Source organism: Hoplias malabaricus, chromosome 18 (assembly GCF_029633855.1).
Source record: "Hoplias malabaricus isolate fHopMal1 chromosome 18, fHopMal1.hap1, whole genome shotgun sequence".
Lineage (NCBI taxonomy): Eukaryota > Metazoa > Chordata > Actinopteri > Characiformes > Erythrinidae > Hoplias > Hoplias malabaricus.
The window spans coordinates 25763483-25786315 of NC_089817.1; the positions used below are offsets into that span (position 1 = coordinate 25763483).

The 22833-nt window shown below is 41.1% G+C and overlaps 1 protein-coding gene across 1 annotated transcript in view; it reads right to left on the reverse strand.

Moving 5' to 3' along the window:
• cntnap3 (contactin associated protein family member 3) overlaps positions 1-22833 on the reverse strand; it is a 192631-nt gene that overhangs the window by 55337 nt on the left and 114461 nt on the right. Inside the window, exon 11 of the mRNA XM_066650672.1 lies at positions 8009-8115. Within this exon, the coding sequence (XP_066506769.1) occupies positions 8009-8115 (107 nt within the window). The remainder of the gene's footprint in view (positions 1-8008; positions 8116-22833) is intronic.

Genomic DNA, 22833 nt, shown 5'->3' on the forward strand with positions numbered 1-22833 from the left:
CAGCTATGGTCTGAAGGTTAGACAAGTGGGCTTGCTACTGGAGGGCTGCTGGTTCAATCCCCTCAGTTGGCAGCAAATGTGGGTGGGAGGAGTTAAGAAAGAATGCTCCTGCCTCAACCTTCAACTAATCCCCAGTTACTGCCCAGTGCTGGGATTGCAGGCCAGCTGATGTGGGTATGAAACAAGTATCTTGCTCGCAAGGTATCAAACCTTCAGAAGGTTACCTCCACCTGCCACCAACCACTTTGATAGAAGCAACTACCTTTCGGGGGATGATTTTTGCTCAGATTTGAGTCATTCCTAGTGTCACACAATAGCTTGTACATGATGTCATGTCACATGATGCATGATAACTGGGAGGGGGAAGGCAGCACAAGCTTCTCCCTTTACAATTTCTTCCCCAGTGTCACTGGACAGCTCCACAATTGGAGGAGAATACTAGCTACTTCTGTTATGACTAGCAATGTCCCTGTGCTGTGATTTAACGTGGCTCAACACTGCGATATGCAATTTTACCACACCAAGTTACTTAATTTATCCTGATGCCGAACTGGCCTGAACTGTTTGTTTTGAGGCTGTTCCATGACTTGGTTCTGGTGGAGGCAGTTGGGCTTCTACAGTTGGACGATATCTAGAAGAAATCTCAAATTTGATGTATTTCCCTGTTGCACAGCGACCTTATTGCATCATCTGAATTGGCTGGCTCTCCCTTTTCATTTGGTTAAAACCTGAAATGCTCCCAAATGGGCAAAGTTGCATTTGGTTTTGTGGCTAGGTTTGCTGTCATTGTTTCGATTCAATAAAACAAGACTGACACTCTTTCAGCAGCAGAAGGTCAGGTGTCAACAGTTGGGAAAAGTCAACAGTTTTTTTTTTAAATTATTGATGTTTTTAAACAAATTTACTTAACATCCATTACACCCGCACTGTAGTTTAAAACAAGAAAGACTTTGCAAAAAGGGATCACACGTATACATTGTGATGGTGTTGGCTACTTGCCATTCCCTGCGGTTGGGTGCTCAATTTTGCGATCGTACTATATTGCGGATATTGTGACAGCCCTAATTATGACAACTAATAGATTACCAGGTAGAGGTTTGCGTGGTCTTGATTTGTAATACTTGTACATGCCTGTCCTCAACCACACTTTAGGTCTGGCCAAATACCAAGTGAGCAGTCTACATAGAGAGCATTTTACATCATAAAGTGCATGCTCCTGACACGTAGGCTGTCCCAATTCTTAGATACCTCATTATGCTGCCTACTTATGTACCTTTATCTGGCCGAATCAAACCATTTATCGATTCCCATGATGCAACGCAAGCACAACTCCCATCTTTTTTGCTTTTCTTCCAGAGCAAAAATAATTAAAATTGTGATTAAAAATGGGAACTACAATCCATTGCACAGATCATATGGGACTGCCTGACAGACCCGCCTTGTGCAGACCACAACTATCAGGTTAGCTAGCATTGTCCTGAGTGAAGGAGAGAGCTGGAAAGCTGTCCTAACCACCCCAGAACCTATGCTTTCTTGGACTCGTGGGCTTGAACAGCTAATACATTACCAGGGATCAAACTTGTGATCTCAGGTTAACCTTATATTTGCACTCATTTGCTAATTTTTTATTACAAACACGATTTCTACTTGACTGGCCATTAGCACTGACTGGTCATTTTAATAGAAACATCTGGCTCATATTTACACTCACCCACCTCTGTATTAGATGCACACGACTTTAAGCAAAACAATGTCTTTTACGACCAGACTGGATCAGATTTCCCATGGTGAAAGACGTCGCCCACTGGTGGTCAAGAATAACGACATAGAACACCAATCATAAATGTTTACAGGATTAATGAGCCATCCACCTGGAGATGATTCCCGAGCTCAATTTTGGAGCGTGCATATGTTGACTAATGACTGGTTGACTCTGTACAGAGTCGCCACCTGTTCGAGGCATCATACAAGTCGAGCCGGTGAGACACTGTCAACTATCTATAAATCATCTATAAATCAACCCACTGAAGCACAATCCACAGTGTCTTTTTCAATTTCGTTCAAACACGTCCCATTTAAACTGGACTGAAATGCTGCAGTGTGGGGCAGGACCTCATTACTGAGCAGCATTAATAATGGAAAGGGAGATGTAATTACTGAGACATGTAGAATGCGAGTGCTGAAGAACAGGACCTGGCTTTGTCTTGGATAATTAAAATCTGGGATAAAAATTAGGCTAAAGTGTTCGAGAGGAACAGATGTGACCCATACACCATGGGTTGGAAATTGCAGATATATTAAACTGGAAAGATATATCAATGACATAAAAAAATGACACTTTAATCATGGAAACTCAGCTCTGCTTCGTACCCAATGAAGACCAGGTTCAGTTCAATCAAGGAAATCTGTTAGAAAGACAACCTTGCTTATAGACACTATCAAGTCAAAAGCTGGTGATCTTCAACTCATGTGAGTTGTCGAGAGCATTCTGTTCTACCACTAATGCTTTTGAATGTACATTTAACATGTAGTTATTTACATATCCAAGCGTGTGGAATGCTACATTTGTAAGCTACATTTACACATTCACAATCTCAGCAAAGTAGCTGCCTCCTCATTTTTCCAGCCTATATTTATTGCTGATTGTCACAAAGAGCTGATTAACCTTGGGATAGTTGAAGGAGAGCTGTATCCACAGACGCTGTCTTCGGGGTGACACTGACTAAGCAGTCTTTCACAGAGGGGGGACGGGTACTGGAGGAACTCTATGATTTCCTTTAGCTGAGTTAGAAATGCTGGCGTAAACAGTATTTACAGATGGATTTCTCATTGTACATTAAAAATAAACAGCTCTCCTCAGTCACAAACAGATCAATTCAGTAATGGATGATAGGATTTAGACTCCAGTTCAGTTAACTGACTTTTAAGAAGAGCTAAATACGTGTTTGTTGTGAATATATGGTGATATACTGCAAACGCGATGTGCTCTGTGATGCATTAAAAACGAGCTTAAGCAGTTGAGATAAAGTCAGCAAGGGATGGAAAAAGCAATGCATTGTGCTTCCTTAACATGATGTTATTCTGAGTGAAACGTGACTGCTAAGTGAAAAGCAATATGGACGGGGCATGACTGTCTACATTAAGATGTGATTGGATGGTGAAAAGCTAGCTTTTTTGGAATAGGTTTGACTCATTTTTTGGACCTGATTCTTTTGTATTCTTTGTTTAAATGATTCAGATATCTGATTCAACTCAATCAGATATTTGAATCATTTAAATGAACAATACAAAAGAATCCCTTGCGCCCAATGATTCCAGGTAGGCTCTGGACCCTCCGTGACCCTGAACTGGATAAGGGTTACAGATAATGAATGAATGAATGAGTACAAAATAATCTGATCCAGCCAGCAAGAAAACTGAGGGCAGGGGGAGTGAAGGAACAGCACTGTCTCCTCCCTCAACATCCACAGCTGAAGTGCTCTTGAACAAGGTACCTGACCTCCAACTGACCCGTGGGCGCTGGGGATGGCTGTCCACTAGTCTGTTTGTGTGTGTGTGTGTGTGTGTGTGTGTTCACTGCCATGGGGGTGTTAAATGAGCATGTACGTAGTACAATGTGAAATAAATGCATGTTTACATTTTTATGCATTCTATTTGCTCTGCTGGTGGAAGCGCATAAACTTTTGACCCAGTGTACATCTTTAGCTGTCTGCATGTGTAGGTGTGAAAAAAACAAGTGCCTGGCTCAGACACTTTGTCCCTGATATCAGGAAGGCACCCTGTCTGCAGTAGCGGATGTGAACGCATACCCACTCATGAGAATGACTGTGTGTGTGTGTGTTTTGTATAAAAAGGTCTCTGTTACTCATTTACAGTGAGAGTGAGGCAATCTATAGGCTGCCATTCTCCCCTCCCGAGCTCCTGAATAAAGCTTTAATAAAAGACTCAATTCAGAGAAAATTATTCTGCTCTTTCTTCTTCCTCATTCTGAAGAACAGAAACCTACCACAGAGGCAGTAGCATTGTGTGCTGTTGGGATTGCTGTGTTTGGATGAATCCCATTTCATGTTCATTGAGATTCCTGAATCAGACTGGCTTGAAATGCCTTGAACATAACCTTGCTGTACGTTATCCCACCCTCTTCAGAATATAGTAGTGTGCTATTGTAAAGAAAGGTTTAATGATTATTTGTAGCAAACAACAAAAGCCCAATCCCTGCTCGTGTTTCTGACCTTGTGGTGTGGGGTTTCATCAGAAATTAATGTAAACAGATGTGAAAGATGGATATTTTTGTCTCATACACAGTTCCTCTCCCTGCACTTTTCTCGCTGTCACTGTGTTTTGTGGTGAGGAAGAAAAGTCCATTATGCACTGTTAGCTATATTAGCATTTTCTTGATAGAATCTAACAGAAAACTTAGCAGGTTACTTTCCAACACATTTCTCGTTCATTCTCACACAGAATGTAAACAAACTTCTGTAATTGTGTTATTTTCACTTGGTTTTGTTGCAGCATGTAAGAGATACCAAGAGATATGACATTTTCTTTTGTCTAATTCTTTTCGCCCTGGGTACAGCAGAAATATTCAGATCAAGCTGTTCTTGCACTGAGAGAGTAACATATTCTGGTTAATGGATCTAGGACATTGTTTTATGTTTTTGACTGCCTAAATTATTCCTCTGCTTTGGCTTAAAATGGAGTGTAATGGCTCTTGTCTGAAACTGTGAGGTGATCAGTAATGTTTCCATGCTGCATTGTATGTCAAATTATAAAACCATTTTTATTCAGCTAATTCAAGTTTCAGGTCTTCTGTTGAACTAGTGCACAGTCTGGACTCAGTTGTGTTAGTTTTATAATCTGCTAAGTGCCCTATATAGGGAGTATGGTGTTTTTTTTTTTTTGTTTTTTTTTTTGGATGCAGCCTTTGCTTATGTACTGACCGTTGGACGGAACAGTACTGTTTACAAACATTTAATGGATAACAGGGTCAGGGTACCTTAATTATTTTTACTTATGAATGAGAATGAAACGTTTTGTCAGAAAATATAAAACATCCCAGTTTTTGAGTCCTCAAAATGGTGGCTACCCAAAAGCTAGTGAGCTGCCTAATAAACACTGACTACGTAGACAGCTGTTTAAGAAGACAGCGTTCTAACGGTCGTCTGTCTTCATGAGGCAGATTATTGAGATGCTCTAGTTAGAGAGTGATTGCTTCACGGCACACAAACGACAGCATAATGAGATATTTAAGAATTGGGACAGCTTGTGTTGGGAGCATGCAAACTATGATGTAAAATGCTATCTATGTAAACAGTTCACTAGGTTTATGGACAGACCCTATGTCACAAAACGCCAAGACATTGGTAAAGAAAACCAGGGCTTTAAACAGTACCATCTCACGAAGAATATAATCTGTAAGAATAATAAATAATAAATAAAAAATGAAAGGCAAACCAAAGCACAGATTAACATAATCATCATCATCTTCTTTGCCGCTTAATCCATTTCAGGGTCGTGGTACACTTATAAACAGCTAAAAACATTTACTACATTTCAGTTTCTGGTCAAATTGTGAACTGAATTTCAGATTGAGCCAATAAACAAAAATGTTTACGCTGACTATACCAGGTACAGTATGCTGTTATCAGTTGATTCAGTAGAGCCCCCATTAAAATGACCTGTCAGTGTTTATTTCCCAATATGTAGGTAAACACTATAACCTTGTGTCTAAGGGAATTTTCGTAACAATTAAATCCCCAGTTTTTGCTTCTCCCTTGTTATTAGTGGTCTCCAATTCCTCCCTTTCAATGAATCTCTCCCGATCACACACAGAGCCACCAGCCTCAGGACAGCGTGGGCGAACAACACATGCTTCATCAGAGACATGAGGCCAACCCGCTGCCTCTGTTCTAACCGCAGCTGATGCAACACTGCTCAATAATTTAGTCTTCTCTCATTGTAGGAGAATGCAAACTGCCCAGATCTGTTACATCAGCTGACACATGTCCACTCTAGTTTGTACTGTGGTCACCAATGGGGGAGAGATTGGGCCATTGCATCCACCCAGAGAGGGACAATTACAACAATTACACACAGTGAGAGGGTGATAACGTGTACCTCAGCCCCTTTTCCTAGATACATAACTCTGGATATGAGTCATACATAATCTCAGGGTGAGATGGAATGGAAAGGGCGGGCTCTATGGATTCTGGAAATGTGTTCACTTTTTTCTTTGCTGTATTATTGGAAAAAATATTAACAAAAACATCAGTAATCCTCACATTTGATGTGTGGATTTGTTCACTGACCCCACAGGATTAATCACTGATGCACTTCACATTCTGTTCTTCTTCATAAACTTCTCAGACCGTGTTTTTTTTTTTTTTGAGTGGCAGTGCCTTTGTTCAAAAATCTAATTACACTCTGCCACAGACGAGGTCTGCTTCTATCACATGCTCACTCTTCAGCAACTCAAGTGTGAAAGTGTTAAACAGTGGAGAGATTTTGTTTGAGTGACATGTGCTTAATTTCGCCCTCAAACCTGTTCTGTGCAATTTTATGACGGCACTCTGAGGCAAGGAGGAATTAAAAAAAAAGGGCTTTACACATCATTAGACTTTCTGTCATGTTCCATATCAACAGTGAGGCTCTTTCAAGTGTCCAGGTGTTTGTGGTTAGCACCAGATCGCTGATAAGTGTCTGACCTTGGGTCAGGGGTGGTTTCTTTTATTTATAGGGGCCCTGATTTGGAGGAAGCACAAAAAAAAATCTCTCAGCAGTGCGTTTGAAATCTGTCCTTGAATCAGTGCCTAGAATTAATATTTTGAAAAGATGAAGGATTCAGAGTGGTGCTAGTGGAGCTGAGGTTCTTTGAATGATGCCATAAATGAACCACTTTTGGTTCCATAAAAAAAGTAAAATAAATGGGTAAAGAACCTTAAGAAATTTGTGTGATCTTTGTGGTTTCTTCACACTCACACATCTCTTAAAAAAGTTGGTTCTTTATGGAACAAAAAGTGGTTCTTCTACGGCACGGCCATAATCATTTTTATGAGTGTGCTGGTACAGTGTGTGTGTTGAAGGAAGACCTTGGTCCATTCATTCATTCATTCATTCATTATCTGTAACCGCTTCTCCAGTTCAGGGTCACGGTGGGTCCAGAGCCTACCTGGAATGATTGGGCGCAAGGCAGGAATACACCCTGGAGGGGGCGCCAGTCCTTCACAGGGCAACACAGACACACACTCACTCACATACTCACAACTACGGACAATTTTGAGTCGCCAATCCACCTACCAACGTGTGTTTTTGGAGGAAACCGGAGCACCCGGAGGAAACCCACATGGACACAGGGAGAACACACCAACTCCTCACAGACAGTCACCCGGAGCGGGAATCGAACCCACAATCTCCAGGCCCCTGGAGCTGTGTGACTGCGACACTACCTGCTGCGCCACCGTGCCGCCCGAAATTTGTTCTCCGCAATAAACACAATCCGTGCAGTGAAACACACATTTTAATGGATAAACATATTAATCTTTAGAGCTTTGACCAAAACACATTTCTAAAATATTAAGTAAAAAATTACACAGCCGTTTTAAAAGCCAAATATGAACTCAAATCTACACTGCCTTTTTCACAGCTTCCATTCCTTCTATGAACCCAGCTTTCAGGTTCCAGACAAATCTGTTTTTTCTTTATCTAAGTTTATTTTTAGATGATCCAAATACTCTGAAACACACACACAGTGTTGTGCTGTGTTTTCTTCTCACAGTTCTGACCTTCCCCTTCCTAACGCAGTGGATTTTCTTATATCTAACCTCTTCAGACATATAGATTTATTATTCTCAGCTTAGCAACATTAGCCTTACAGCTCTGGTGCTAAACTAAAAAAGGCTTATGGCTGATGGACTCCATTTCAATGAAGGATCAAACTGTACATCTGATGCTGGACTGAACTGTTTTGTGTATCGTGGGTGTAGAGAGTGTGGGATAGGTTTTGTCTTACAGCTGTGGCACGTAGCTCCACTGTAGCCGGTGTTGGAGCAGTTGCAGTGGAACGTACTCCATGACTGGGTGCATCTTCCTCCATGTTCACAGTGACTTGGAGAACACCTGGTTTGAGAGAAAAATGAAAAACATTATATGTAGTCACTTTCAGGCCAGTTTATTTGGTGAGCTTCCAGCTGTCCTTGGGTAAAATTAAAGGAACTAGAGAGAATGAGAAGAGAACGTTGCATAGTCTTCTTCAAACTGATGCCTGTGTGTTGGGGTTTGTCATCTCAGGTTATGGCCTTTAGATTTTTTAAATTACATTTTTGCCTCTAATAACTGTGTAATTACACATGATCAACACATACAATAATGGTATTAATAATGCAGTATTCAGTGCTACAAATGGGTTTCATTACACATTTAAAAAAGAATGTTCTTCATGGGTTCTTTAGTGTAGTATAGCTCTATAATTCTACTTAGAACTCTAAAAAACACTAAAAATCATTCTTTAATTATAACAAACTGAACATACGAATAATAGAAGGATACAGTGTATAGAACCATTTTCAAAAATGTGCTACATCGACACTGTCCACTGTCTGAAGAACTATTTGGTGAAATGTAGCACACGGTTTCACTGAATAAAACTCAATGAATATACATTTTTAAGGACGTTTACGCTCACGCTTATATTATCTTTTATAACTATGTAGTTACACATTAACAATACATAAAACAAAGGCGTAACTACTGGTGATGCATTTCATGTCCAGATTTCTTATAGTAGTGAAGCTTATTGAAATGCCCATGTAACAAATTCTGGTTTATATATAAGCATAACTTATATAATTACACAGTTATAAGGGACACAGTACAAGTGTGAGTCTGAACTTCCTTAAAAACATGTCTCTGTTGAGTTTTATTCTGTGAAACTTTCTGAGGAACTTTCCTCATAACAGCTTTTTTATTAGCAGCTTTACAGTATTCCAAACACATCCTTGCTCCTCTCTGTAAATCCCTCTGGAATGCATCCTACATATAAAACAACAACACTGTAAGGTCTCTCAAATCCCACAATCACAGCACTTTTTATACATTTGCCTATTTCTTTTCCTATTAGTGTGGGTCTAATATTAAACATGACCAGAAGATGTGTGTAAGATCAGCCAAGCAGGAGGCAAACGTGAAAATAACAAAGCACTTGAACCCCTGTCAAATTCCAGACAAATCTGTGTACAACCATGTGTATAATTTAGTGCACTTTAGCCGCTGCGGTGTGAAGCCAAGCGAAATAAATGAAAAAGATACAATGTCACAAACATAAACTCTGGGGAAGATTTTAGCAAACAAACTTACTGTGAAAACAGCCTGAAGGAAAGTGCACAATTGCATGTAATTACATATTTATTACATAATATGTAATAAATAACAATCCGTATAAACAGATACACTTACTATTTTCTTAACATGTTCTATAAATGTCTTGTTTAAAAACAACTGAGCACTAACTATATTCATAAAACTCAACCTCTAAAATATGTATTAATGTGCCTTACACATTTTGTCTTTCATTTTTACCCTCAATACAGTACTTGCAAATTCCACCCATTACTTATTAGCTCCACCCAGTCACATACAGTGCCCCCAAGACTCATGAAGTCAGCTACTGCTTCTTTTCAAACTGCAGCTAATAAAAGATTAATAGGCGTAAAATAACTTTATAAAAATAAATTATGTTTCCTGCTTTTTCTCATTTTCCAAACTTGCTAAGATTTACATTAAAACTTTCTATAAATCTTGTATTCGTAATGCTTTATAACAGTATTTAACAGTGGCGTACACATTGCCTTATAATCCCTGGAGTAAACCAGTTTATAAATAATCACATACAATCGTGCTTGCCTTCAGATCAGGTTTCAGAATACATTATATCATTTGATAATTCACTGTAAACGTTAAGACACACTGTCTGACCTACGATGTTCTCATAGCCTCCTGCATCTTGGAGAAGTCATGAGTCGCTGCTTTAGAAACTGCTAGGCATGTAATGATTCCTGCTTAAGAGAAATTATTCCAGATGGTATTACGGTATTATGTGTGGCATATTATGGATTTATAAGGCCTTATGAATTTAGGATTCAACAGAATATTGTCTGTGTTTGTTCCCAAACAAAAAACGTCAATAACGCAGCTGTGATTAAAGAGCGATAACCTGCAGGAAAATCGACAGCAGCAGACCTTGAAACTCTGTAGCTAAAGCTCCAAGGCTTGGGAAGATTACGGATTTCAATGCATTCAAAACATGCAACAGCCTTCGGAGAAGTGTCATTATCTCCGTCCCGTGAATTCCGCTTCCTTCGCTAAAGCCATTAAAGGCCTCCTGGATATCGCTGTGTCCTTGAGAGCACAAACTGAGACAACTGACACAATTACACTCTCTCTCTCTTTATCTCTCTCTCTCAAATTCCAAAAGGTACAGTTCACAAAGATCATTTCTGGTAAATAGATTTCTTTCCAAATTCTATCTGCTTCCCAAACACTAGATCTGCTCAGTGACCGGGCAACTGCACCGAGAACGCTGTGACCACACTATGACTGTGCCATTATACTGGACCAAATAAAGAATCTGACCCAAGAAAACCAAATCTAATCAACGTTGTGTACCCTGAATATACGCTGTCAGAAAAATAATCACTGTGGTGGTACCTTTCGCTGTCTCTGTGGTGCTTTCAGTGGTACGTTTCAGTAGTCTTTGTTAGAGAAGATTCTATTCGTATTCTATTATAACTGTAGTTTTAAAAAAAATGTGTTTTTTTATTTTTGTTAAACTTATATAGGGCCTTTCAGAACAGTTATTAGAGAAGGCAATTCATTTAAACTCCATGTTTTCTTTGGACTGTGGGAGGAAACCGGAGACCCTGGAGGAAACCCACTCAGACACAGGGAGAACATGGTTAACTCCACAAAGATAGGACTTGAACCCAAGTTCCCAGCGCTGGGAAGCGAACGTTCTAACCACCAAGCCACCACCCTATTTTATCTATAGGACGTATGTTACGTTCTTATATTTCTCTATTACAGTTCTATAATGAAAGATCACACATTTTCACCTGTCCTTCTGGAGAAGAAAAACTGTAGTTCCCAAACTTACAGTGGCATTTCTTTTGTAGATGAGAGTATTTATTTAAGCCCCCACCATGCTCATATACGTCTTATATACATGTCTTTTGATTCCAAACCCCACAATAATTCAAATAATCATTGGAATTCACACAAGACTGGCATTTCAAATTGAAAATAAATAAATGAATATTATTAAAATTGATATATTACAAGGGACATGCATATTGTATCTAGGGCTGAACAATACGGCCAAAATAAACATCACAATATATTTCTTAGTTTCTGTCGACACGGTATAATTCTGATATCAACGAACAATGAAATAGACACAGAAGTATTGCCAGGAAAAACAAGAAACATGACATCACCGAAACACAGGGGCTTTCTCCGGTGAATGGGTGTGGATCTGTGGAATATGTCAAATATCTGAGCTGAAGCAATTTACTGGAAGTGAGAATGTAAAAACAAATCATCTGAAACAATATGGAATATTCATTCATTTATTCGTTCATTCATTCATTTTCTGTAACTGTTTATGCAGTTCAAGGTCTCCATGACCCTACCTGGAATCACTGGGCTCAAGGCAGGAACACACCCTGGATGGGGTACCAGTCCATCACAGGGCACAATTAGCCCTTTTCCACCAATGTGGAACCGGTTCGCATCCTGTTTGAATTTGGAACCGTTCACTATGTTTCCACCAACAAAAGAAAAGATAATTCCAAGCTGGACCCAAAGAATAACAGACTCTGGGTTTGTCAATATTCATATTTTTAAACTAACTTTAAAATCATGTGCAATGAATGGGTGGTGATCATGGTTGCCATTTTGAAGTCGGCCATTTTGGATCAAACTTTTGTTTTTTCAATGGGAAGAGGGTCATGTGACACATCAAACTTATTGGGAATTTAACAAGAAAAACAATGGTGTGCTTGGTTTTAACGTTTTAACTTTATTCTTTCATGAGTTATTTACAAGTTTCTGACCACTTATAAAATGTGTTCAAAGTGCTGCCCATTGTGTTGGATTGTCAATGCAACCAACTTCTCCCACTTATCACAAACTGATAGCAACACCGCAGGAGAAATGCTAGTATATGTGCGGCTTCCAGTATCCAAAATGGCCGACTTCAAAATGGCCGCCATGGTCACCACACATCTTGAAAACTTTCCCCACTCCCATATACTAATGTGCCACAAACAGGAAGTTAATATCACCAACCATTCCCATTTTATTAAGGCGTATCCATATAAATGGCCCACCCTGTATATTGATATTGAATTATTGTCCAGCCCTAAGTTAATCTCATTTTTTCGCTTTGCTGTGTCCCCACCCCAACACACACTTTGGGAACCACTGAAGTAAAAGCTTATGACCATCCCTTTGCCTCACTAATCCACTCAGGGCCAAATGCTATATCACATCCACAGAAATGAGCCAATATCTAGTGTAATGTCTCCCAGAGTCGAGGCTGTTACTGTGGTGAAATCAGCCAAAAACTATCTATTACCATTGATTTCAGAAGAAAAGCTGGACATCAAAGCTGCGGCCCTATCTCCAACACCTCCACGGAAGTGTTAATGACTTGGGCTTAAACTTGGCTCAGTTGCTGTGTGACGAGTATAACCTTCAATTAGCTACATCAGACTGTGTAAACAGTGCGTGGGGTGCAAACTTCACACCAAACCTGTCTTAGCTCATTGACTACATTTAGATGAAAACTGTGTGTATTTGAGCATGTGCCAAACTATTCCCCTTTAAAAAGGCAAAATAAGGACTGGAGCTGGAGTGTGTGTGTTTGTTTGGCGAGCTAACGCTCGGCTCCATGCCACACTTTGAGCTGCACTGTAGCGCTTGGCACTGAGCCTGGCGCTTCTCACCGAGTCGCAGCCACTGATTCCCCAAGGCTTCGGACGCTCTCTTCTGTTTTCCAGCAATCAGCCTCCACAGGTAGCCTAATGACAAAGCCTTGGCGAAAATGAGTCTCACACACACACACACACACACACACACACACACGATTACAACCAAACCTGCTGACGCCACATCATAAACAAGCGCACAGCCTCAAACCGCTGACTCTACCAGCCTTCCTGCCTGGAGTAATCGATAGAGACATACGTTACACAAATGACTATGGCATTGCAGGGGCATCTTTCACTCCAAACGGTTCACAGTCAAAGCCAAACAGAGCTGAGACTAATATCAGATGAAGAGGCAGTGCTGCTGACGAACATTTCCTACAAATGCTCTAAGATGGAAGAGTCCTGGGATAGAGAAACACTGGTGAATGCGTGTGGAACTGTGGAATATGTCAAATATCTGAGCTGAAGATATTTATTGTAAGAGAGAATGTAATCTCGCTAAGTAAGTGAGAATCTGAAGCAATGTAGAATATTCATTCATTCATTTATTTATTGTCTGTAATTGTTTATGCAATTCAGGGTCACCGTGACCCTACCTGGCGTCACTGGGCTCAAGGCAGGAACACACCCTGGATGGGGCAATAGTCCATCACAAGGCACAATTAGTTCTCTTCCACCAATGTGGAACCGGTTCGGATTAGGGCTGTGCCATATCGTATCTTTCGCGACAATATCTTCGTATTATTTTAACGATATAAAAAATCAATATTGTAATAATCGCGATATTCTGACTTGTTTACATAATGATTCAGCACAGCATTATTATTCTGTGTTTGTTTTGTTATTTACTGTTTTTTTTTTAAGGTTACATTTTGTACAATTGTTTATTTATATTTGCTGTTTAAATGCACACACAAAAGTTTCTGCACACTGTTGTGTGGTAGATTTATATGCTACATTATTGTTTTATACAAAATCTAAATCTTGGTAAGCTACAGTTTACAAAATAAGCAAATGTTTACAGATTATTTTTATTGTTTGTTACATTTGTAATAAAATAAAACTTTTTAATAAATATAACCAGGTAATAATATTGATGTATAAATTAAATATATTTATTCATTCATTATCTGTAACCGCTTATCCAGTTCAGGGTCGCGGTGGGTCCGGAGCCTACCTGGAATCATTGGGCGCAAGGCGGGAATACACCCTGGAGGGGGCGCCAGTCCTTCACAGGGCAACACAGACACACACACATTCACACCTACAGACACTTTTGAGTCGCCAGTCCACCTACCAAAGTGTGTTTTTGGACTGTGGGAGGAAACCGGAGCACCCAGAGGAAACCCATGTGGACACAGGGAGAACACACCAACTCCTCACAGACAGTCAATTGAACCCACAACCTCCAGGCCCCTGGAGCTGTGTGACTGCGACACTACATGCTGCGGCATGGTGCCACCCTAAATATATTTAATTTACTATAATCTATATTAGTATAATATTTTGTTTTACTAGTGTATTCTTGAAACTAATAAAAGTATTTTTCATTGTTATTTTATATCGCCAAAATACGATGAAATATCATGATATTATTTTAGAGCCATATCACCCACCCCTAGTTCAGATCCTATTCAGGAACCTAATTTGAAACTGTTTCCACCAAGAAAAAAAAAGTTAATTCCAAGCCGGACTCAGGTATGTCAAGCAAAAGAATCTTCAGAAAGAGCACAGAGCCTCCACACAGTGGAGCTGACGTGGTATAATACTGTTCTAAAAGGACAGAGAACCAGATGTGTACCTTTCTGTTTTGAAATGGAAAATAAAAACAGGAAAATGCTGCATCTGTGTGTTTTCTGGGGCTGTGGTCCGTGTGACACGAGGTGCGTTGGCTACTCCGCCATTCACAAGCTCAGCAGGACCTTTCTCTGAAACACTAACTGTAACAGACAGAACTCATCCTTGTTTACACACGTGTATCATATCTCACTGTGCTCTGAACCTGCTGTAAACAGCGGATAAACCATGGCTCTGGTGCTGAATTCAACCACAGCGATGTTGGAACAGAGCAACCTGTAATGTCCCCCTCTGATGATGGATCCTTGGTGCCCATAAATACAGCAGGAAATGTGGTGGGTTCTGAGGATTGCACCAAGGTTCTAAGAATCCTGAAAGAAACTGATTCTAGAACCAGAGTTCTTTTGGAGGAAAAGGGCTAAATAAGACTTTGAGGGAAAACTTCCACCTCACTTCACATGTAACAATCGGCCAAGACAAGTCTTTTTTTCAACATTTTACTGCCGTGGTTCCAGCCTCCAACAGACTCTACTACCATTTCACATGTGTAAAATATGTTTACTGATCATTGCAGGGGCATCTTCCACTCCAAATAGTTCACAACAGAAAGCAAAAAAGCTGAGAAAAATTTTGGCTGAAGAGGCAAAGCTGAAAAATAAAACAACATGGATTCTTTCCTTTAAATCTCTTGGACAGATCTGTCCTGAAACCGAGAAACAGGGGCTTTCACTAATGAATGGGCGCTGACCTGAAATGTGAAAAGATTCCCTGCATCTCCAGAAGAAGCGTCTCATCTCTAAGCTGAAAGAATTACTGTACAGAAAATGAGAACACAAACACAGATCATTCCAAACAATACGGACGGAAGTAGACCGCAATATACTCTAAATGTTGGCAGGTGGGAGGAACATTTCTAAAAAAAAAAAATAAACATGATTTGCAGACAATTCAGTGTCACTTCTGGTAGCTGAACACATACTGAACAGGAGATAAACGTGTAGAATCAAAATGACAAAAAACGTCTAAGCCCTTATTTCTACAAAGAAGCCTGAGTCGATACACAGCTTTATGAGATTCACAGCCTGTTGTTTTCTGAGCCAGTGTTTCTTCCCTATGGGATGCAGTGATCAATCAGAAAGCTTCTGATGCTTCATAAGATGAGTGCTTTCCATCATTGACAATGACACTTGTTCTCAGCCTCTATTTCTTAACTTAAAGTGTCTTAAAGTATATGATTCATTCATTCATTATCTGTAACCCTTATCCAGTTCAGGGTCGCGGTGGGTCCAGAGCCTACCTGGAATCATTGGGCACAAGACATACATCCTGGAGGGGGCGCCAGTCCTTCACAGGGTAATATACACTCACAGCTATGGACACTTTTGAGTCGCCAATCCACCAACCAACGTGTGTTTTTGGACTGTGGGAGGAACCGGAGCACCCGGAGGAAACCCACGCAGACACAGGGAGAACACACCACACTCCTCACAGACAGTCACCCGGAGAAAACCCACACAGACACAGGGAGAACACACCACACTCCTCACAGACAGTCACCCGGATGAAGCCCACGCGGACACAGGGAGAACACACCAAACTACTCACAGACAGTCACCCAGAGTGGAACTCAAACTCACAACCTCCAGGTCCCTGGAGCTGTCTGACTGCGACACTAGCTTGCTAGCTTTTTTTTTTCTTAATCAACACTACCCTGACAATCTCTGTTTGTATTTCCCCATTTTTCTGTATTTCCTCTCATTATTTAAACAAAACCTGTATCTAATTTAAATGTGTATTTCACAATATTAATTATAAAACAATTCTATACAATTGAGGATGTTTCCTCACCATTTGCTGTTCTCCAGTCTGTTTGCATTCTCGAAACCGGTCTAATGTGTTTACGAAGCCCCTGTGTTTGTAAACGGGTAAAAAAACAAATGGTCTCGGTACAGTTTGCTAGACTCTCTCTCTCTTTTCACGGCAGAGAAACATCATCTGGAAATTTTTAGACATATAGACCTTCAAAGGTTGAAAAGCTTGAACCGACACAAGGATATCGCTCTATTCCTGCTCCATATGTGTGTGATATTGCCATTTTTTTCTGTAAATGGAACTTATTCCACCATTCCTACTTAAAAGACATTGCACCTCTGAACATAAACAAATGAGAAAAAAAGATTCCCACAGTCGTAGACATTGCCTTTACATCAGATTGGTTAAGTGCCTTGTAAAAAAGGCTTTTCCCTTTTTTTGTACTTTCCCTGCACTATCCTATTATATTTTTCTGTACTCAAACACTCAATATGTTTGTTCTTTTTTGCCTAATTAAATAAAAATCTGTCTGTGACTGTATCAGCTGGAACACAGCTAAAAGTTTGAGAACACTATTCAGACAATGAAAAAAAACAAACAAAACAAAAACAAGGTAAGTAACAAGTACGACGCAAGTTTGTTTAAAGTGCATAAGCCTTCATTACTTGTTGCCTAGCAAAACTCTGGGCAGCAAACACAGACTTTTAGTCAGCCATGGCCTACAGGTTAGAGACACAGGCTTGTTCGAACCCCTGGATTGGCAGGAAATAATGGAGACAGGGGAATATAAGAACTCCCCCATCGCTAACATCCATGGCTGATGCTCCCTTAGCAAGGCACCTAGCCTCCAGCTGCTCTCCAGGTGTCGAGGTGGCTGCCCACTGCCCGTAATTCACCAGTGTGTGTGTGTGTGTGTGTATTAACTTCCCTGGATGAGGTAAATGCCATGGATGAATCCAAATTTGTTGCAACACTATGGAACAGGTAAGTGCTTAATAAGACTCTGAGAAAAAGAAATCCTTCTTCACAGGAGAAAACAGAGGGGAAATTATCTGCCCGAGCAGGTATTTGTTTTCGGGGTCCTCACGTCTACCTGGAGCGCCCATGGCGTCAATAGGCTTTGGGCAGGAGGCTGACAGTGGAATGGGCAGAGTGCCCTATACTCCCCTCCCTATCCATCATACACACACACACACACACACACACACACTGGCAATTCTACTCCAGTGAAAACAGGTGTATGACCCTAATCACCATGAAGTGACAAACAGAGGCACAGAGTCACAGGGTGAGAGACAAGTGCAGCAGGATGAGAGAGAGAGAGAGAGAGAGAGAGAGAGAGAGAGAGAGAGAGAGAGAGAGAGAGAGAGAGAGAGAAAGAGAGAGAGAGAGAGAGAAAGAAAGAGAGAGAGAGAGAGAGAGAGAGAAAGAGAGAGAGAGAAAGAGAGAGAGAGAGAAAGAGAGAAAGAGAGAGAGAGAGAAAGAGAGAGAGAGAAAGAGAGAGAGAGAGAGAGAGAAAGAGAAAGAGAGAGAGAGAGAGAGAGAGAGAAAGAGAGAGAGAAAGAGAGAGAGAGAAAGAGAGAGAAAGAGACAGAGCCCTCCTCTTTTTCCTCTTAATTGTGAGGAAGCTCTGAGAAAGCGTAAATTGGAGACAGGTCCTTACTCCAGGCCTGGGTTCAGAGTGGAATCGTGGGAAATTGGAACAGACAGAGCCCCTGCTGTCCATATGCCTTCATTTGACCTCAGAATGTAGAGAATGGAGCTAAACAGAGTGGACAGTGTTGACACTGACCCTGCTGCAGTTACAGGGACATTACTTACCACTAAAGCATTGTTCTCAACAGCTAACACTTTCTATAAAGCCCTTATGAGTTAAACGTCTTTGTGAAATAATTCTAACTGCAATAATGCTTTAAAAGGCTCGTATAATGAGCTGCAGTTGATTAGTTTGTAACTTATAACCTTAAAGTACCACAAGGGTTATTCTTCATTATAAAGCCTTTTAAATGGAAAATGACGTTCATAATTATAAAGCACCTATAATAAATGTCATCCTCGCCTTGCGTCCAGTGATTCTGGGTGGGCTCCGGACCCACCGCAACCCTGAACTGGATCTGAAGCTGGAACACACCCTGGAGGGGCAGCAGTCCTTCACAGGGCGACCTTTATAAAGGGGTATAAATATGGGCTTCAAAGAATCACTTTATACACAGAGGAATCTGTTCTCTGCATTTAACCAGTCTGTGCAGCGAAGCCCACATTTACACACAGACTAGTGAACACTAGGGGGCAGTGAGCATACATGCGTGTAGTGGTGGGCAGCCCAAGGAGTGATTAGGTGCCCTAGGGAGCAGTTGGGGTTAGGTGCCTTGCTCAAGGGCACGTCAGTCATGACCTGCCGGCTCTGGGGCTCAAACTTGCAACCTTCCACTTACAAGCCCAGTTCCTTTACCACCAGGCACGACTGCCCCACTAAACCTGCCCTGACAGGATTGAGTGATTCTAACTAACCGGATTGAGTGATTCTAACTTAAAACATATAGAAAGGTTTCACTTAATTAAACAATTCAATTATTTTCAAACTGTTTGTCAACTGCACAGTTTTGTTTCAGCAAAGTCCTGTTTGTGGTTTTAAGTAAAAATAGCTGGATATGAGAGATTTAACTGAACTTAAATGTTATGAGTGTTTAGCAGCATTACTTTTGAAGGCACAGACATGGGACCAGTGCCTGAGGGCCCGAGGTGGCGGATGGTCTGGGGTTTCAATGTCAGTGCGAGGGGTGGTGGCGAAGCAGGTAGAATTACTGTCACCTGGGGTCATGGGTTTGAGACCCGCACTGGGTCACTGCATTGAAGAGTTTGGTGTATTCCTCCACAATGCAAAAACACACTGTGGTAGGTTAGCCTCCAGTGTGAGAGCGTGGTGCCCAGTGATGGACTGGCATCTTGGTTCCAATGAATGAATTTATGGTTAAATTAGTTAATAGTATTGAGGACCAGAAATTCATATTTTTGAGTTGTATTAAGCATCAAATGAAGCAGTAGACACTTCAAGTACATTTGTATTCATAAGTCTGACATTTGAGTTTATGAACTTAAATATTTTATGGCAACATATTGTTCTGCTAACTTTCACAGTGTATAAAGCACATGAGAGAAAGTGTCCACTGATGTGTAAAAGGTCCAGGGCTTTTCTGAACCTGCAGCTTTGCTGGATCAACACACCATTACACTACAAAGTCATTCCAGGCTAAACCTGACTGGTGGTGACAGTATATAGTTTGTCCCTGTTTGCTGTGGCAGCAGCTTCCTCCATTTTAAATGTTGCAACATTGCACTGATTTCGGTGACTTCTGTGGCATGTGCAGCTCTCTCATTACACTTTTATCTTTACTATGGATATTACACACTCTGTGCGGCAGAACTGAACGTCTGTGTCCACAGTGGTTGCTCTGTAGTTCAATGTATTCATTATAAGGGGCATCTACACATGTTTGCTGATGAAGCATGTGTCACATATCACGGTGGAATATTCTGAGGTAGTACTGCATGCCTGAGCCTCATGAGTGTGACAAAACCCACAATGCTGTCTAATGTTCTTTCACAATACCCAGCATGCATTATGCAAATATGGCAAGACACCATGTGGAATCCCCCCACAGTAAAAAGCTCAGTCAGCTACTATAGCCCCTGATGTAGCAGCGTATAAATACAGATGTGATGCTCGGTCACACTAGCTCATTATATATTTTATAAGTATTTTATTAAGAAAATATAAAGTGTAAACTTTTGAACCACAAGAGATATTGCAAATTTCGATTTCTGAGCCAATTCTGGTCTTCTATGATATGCTACATGACCACCATCCCATTGGAAAAATATGCCCCCAATATGGCGGCTTTCAAGATGGCGGCCATATTCTGGACATAGCCTAAAAGATAGGCCCCCTCGTCTATTACCTAGCTGGGGTATTCAGATGTCGTTTTCCCTTTTGTTTCTGGAATAAAAAGGTGTCCTGCGACTTTTAACTCACTCTGTACTTTGCTGTTTCTTTTTAAATAAATGCATGGATAGCGTTATGTTTGTTTTTTGTTTTCCAGTCGGTGCAGATTGTAATCTATTGCATTACGGTTCTGAAAGAATTAAACTGGCCATAGCCAACAGTCAAAGCTTGTGTCTGGAATATTTTGGTGACTTCCCAGCTCGAGCAAACCTCTATCTTAAGCCTGATAAATATTGGATGATTCACCAAGGACAGGGTTCAAGAGCTGTTCATCCTCTCAGAGGTATTTGGTAGTGTCTTGATGACACCTGGCATTGAGTATGGTGACTTTATATAAAGATTTCAGTGTTTCCCATTTCATTGGACATGATACACGCTGTGCAAGCATAATTGAAGGTCTGGATCCACAGTGGGGGGCACTTTGAAGTGTGGAATTTTCTTATTATAAAAAGTGCATACAAATATACACACTTGGTGCCCCTTTTGCATTCCCCCCTCAGTGAGAGCATCAGTAAGTTGTCTATTTATGTGTTTATTCCCAAACTAAGCCAAGGACGTTAGGAATAATGATAAATAACCCTGAAGATGGGACACCGTGGTAGTAGCCCATAGGCTGCTGCAGTGCAGACGGCTTTGTGGAAGCGTAGAGCATTACCGCGTCCCGGGCAGGACTCTGTGCTAGGAGCACAGTCCCGTTTACAGAAATAATGAGGCGGCTCAGCGGGGCGGCAGCTGAGGGAGAGTTCCCCTCTCCTCGGAATTAATGACGGGACAGAGAGTCCTGCAGTTCCTTGTAATGGCAGACAAGCATGGTGAAAACATTGTGCTGGAGCGGGCCATCAATTATTTAAGCCTACATACATTGCTTCCAGCCAGATGGTGCTGCCACCACATTCCTCTGATGGCGGCCCGGTCGCTCTGAGGTAATGGAGTGCCGGTGAAAGGCTGTGATGTCAACACGGCCGTGATGTGTGCCTCGTTCCATCATAAGCGCTGAGCTTTCCCTTCATTCGCTGACGTTTATCTCGGTTAGTGACACGCTTTCTCTACAGCCCTGTTGCTGCTAGCCTTCCTGAAGCTCTGAGCTCAGCTCTAGGACGGATCCTACCTGCCATTTTCCTGAAAAATGCCAAGATTTACATCACATTATATTATGTGTACCACGTTTTAGAGCATAGTTTTGTAATGTATAAGTGTAACCTGTATATGAAATTCAAGTTTCAAACATCTCCTGATCTCATTTTATTTAAAAAAAAAGAGCATTGAAGGAACATTATGTAACATTTTTACCTTAAAATTACAGCTTCAAAATCACTGTGATGCTCCACTGACCTGTAACAGGGAGACCTTGCAACATTGTGCTCAGCACTGCAGAAACTGCATTATGTAACTTTCAGAGGAGGGTAGGAAACCACTTCCCCTCCTTCTCCTGCCCCATTGATTTCAGTTCAGTGCTGTAAAAATTACACTAGCGGGAGCCCCAGAAGCAATAAAGCCCATATTTATGTTCCTTTAATACACTGCTTTCACGATTGCTAACATCTAACGTCTAAAACAAAACTCACATGTAGGTTTGGAGACACTACTATACCAAACAACAGAAGAAAAGTGAATGTGCATGATTTTGCAGTGCATTCAATCCATCCACAGCACTGAACACACACTGAGTGGTTGGCAGGGATCCCAGAAGGGACCTTGGGTGTTAGGTGTCTTGCCCAAGGGCACCCCAGCCGTGGATGTTGAGGGAGGACACATCACTGTTCCTTTGCTATCACGACCCTACATGTTTTCCTGCTGGTCGAGAGGACTAAACTGGTGACCCAAGCACACTTCTCTAACCATTAGACACTGGATGCCCCCAGACACAAGTATAGATAGAGTATAATAGGTGAATTGACAAAATGGTGGACAGAAACAAAACAAAAGTCGACAGGTCAATAGTACAACGAAGCACAAATTGAGCACCGAGAGGGAAGTTTCATCTAAAGAGTACCCTGAGGAAAGGAAAACAGAGCAGAATGAGTCTGGAAATTGGAGAGGAGGGAACAAAACCAGGGGATGGAAGATAAAACTGAAAATGGAATGGAACACAAGCAATATCATACTCATTCATTCATTATCTGTAACTGCTTATCCAGTTCACGATGGGTCCGGAGCCTACGCAAAGCAGGAACAAACCCTGAAGGGGGCCCCAGTCCTTCACAGGGCAACACACACACACATTCACTGACAGCTACA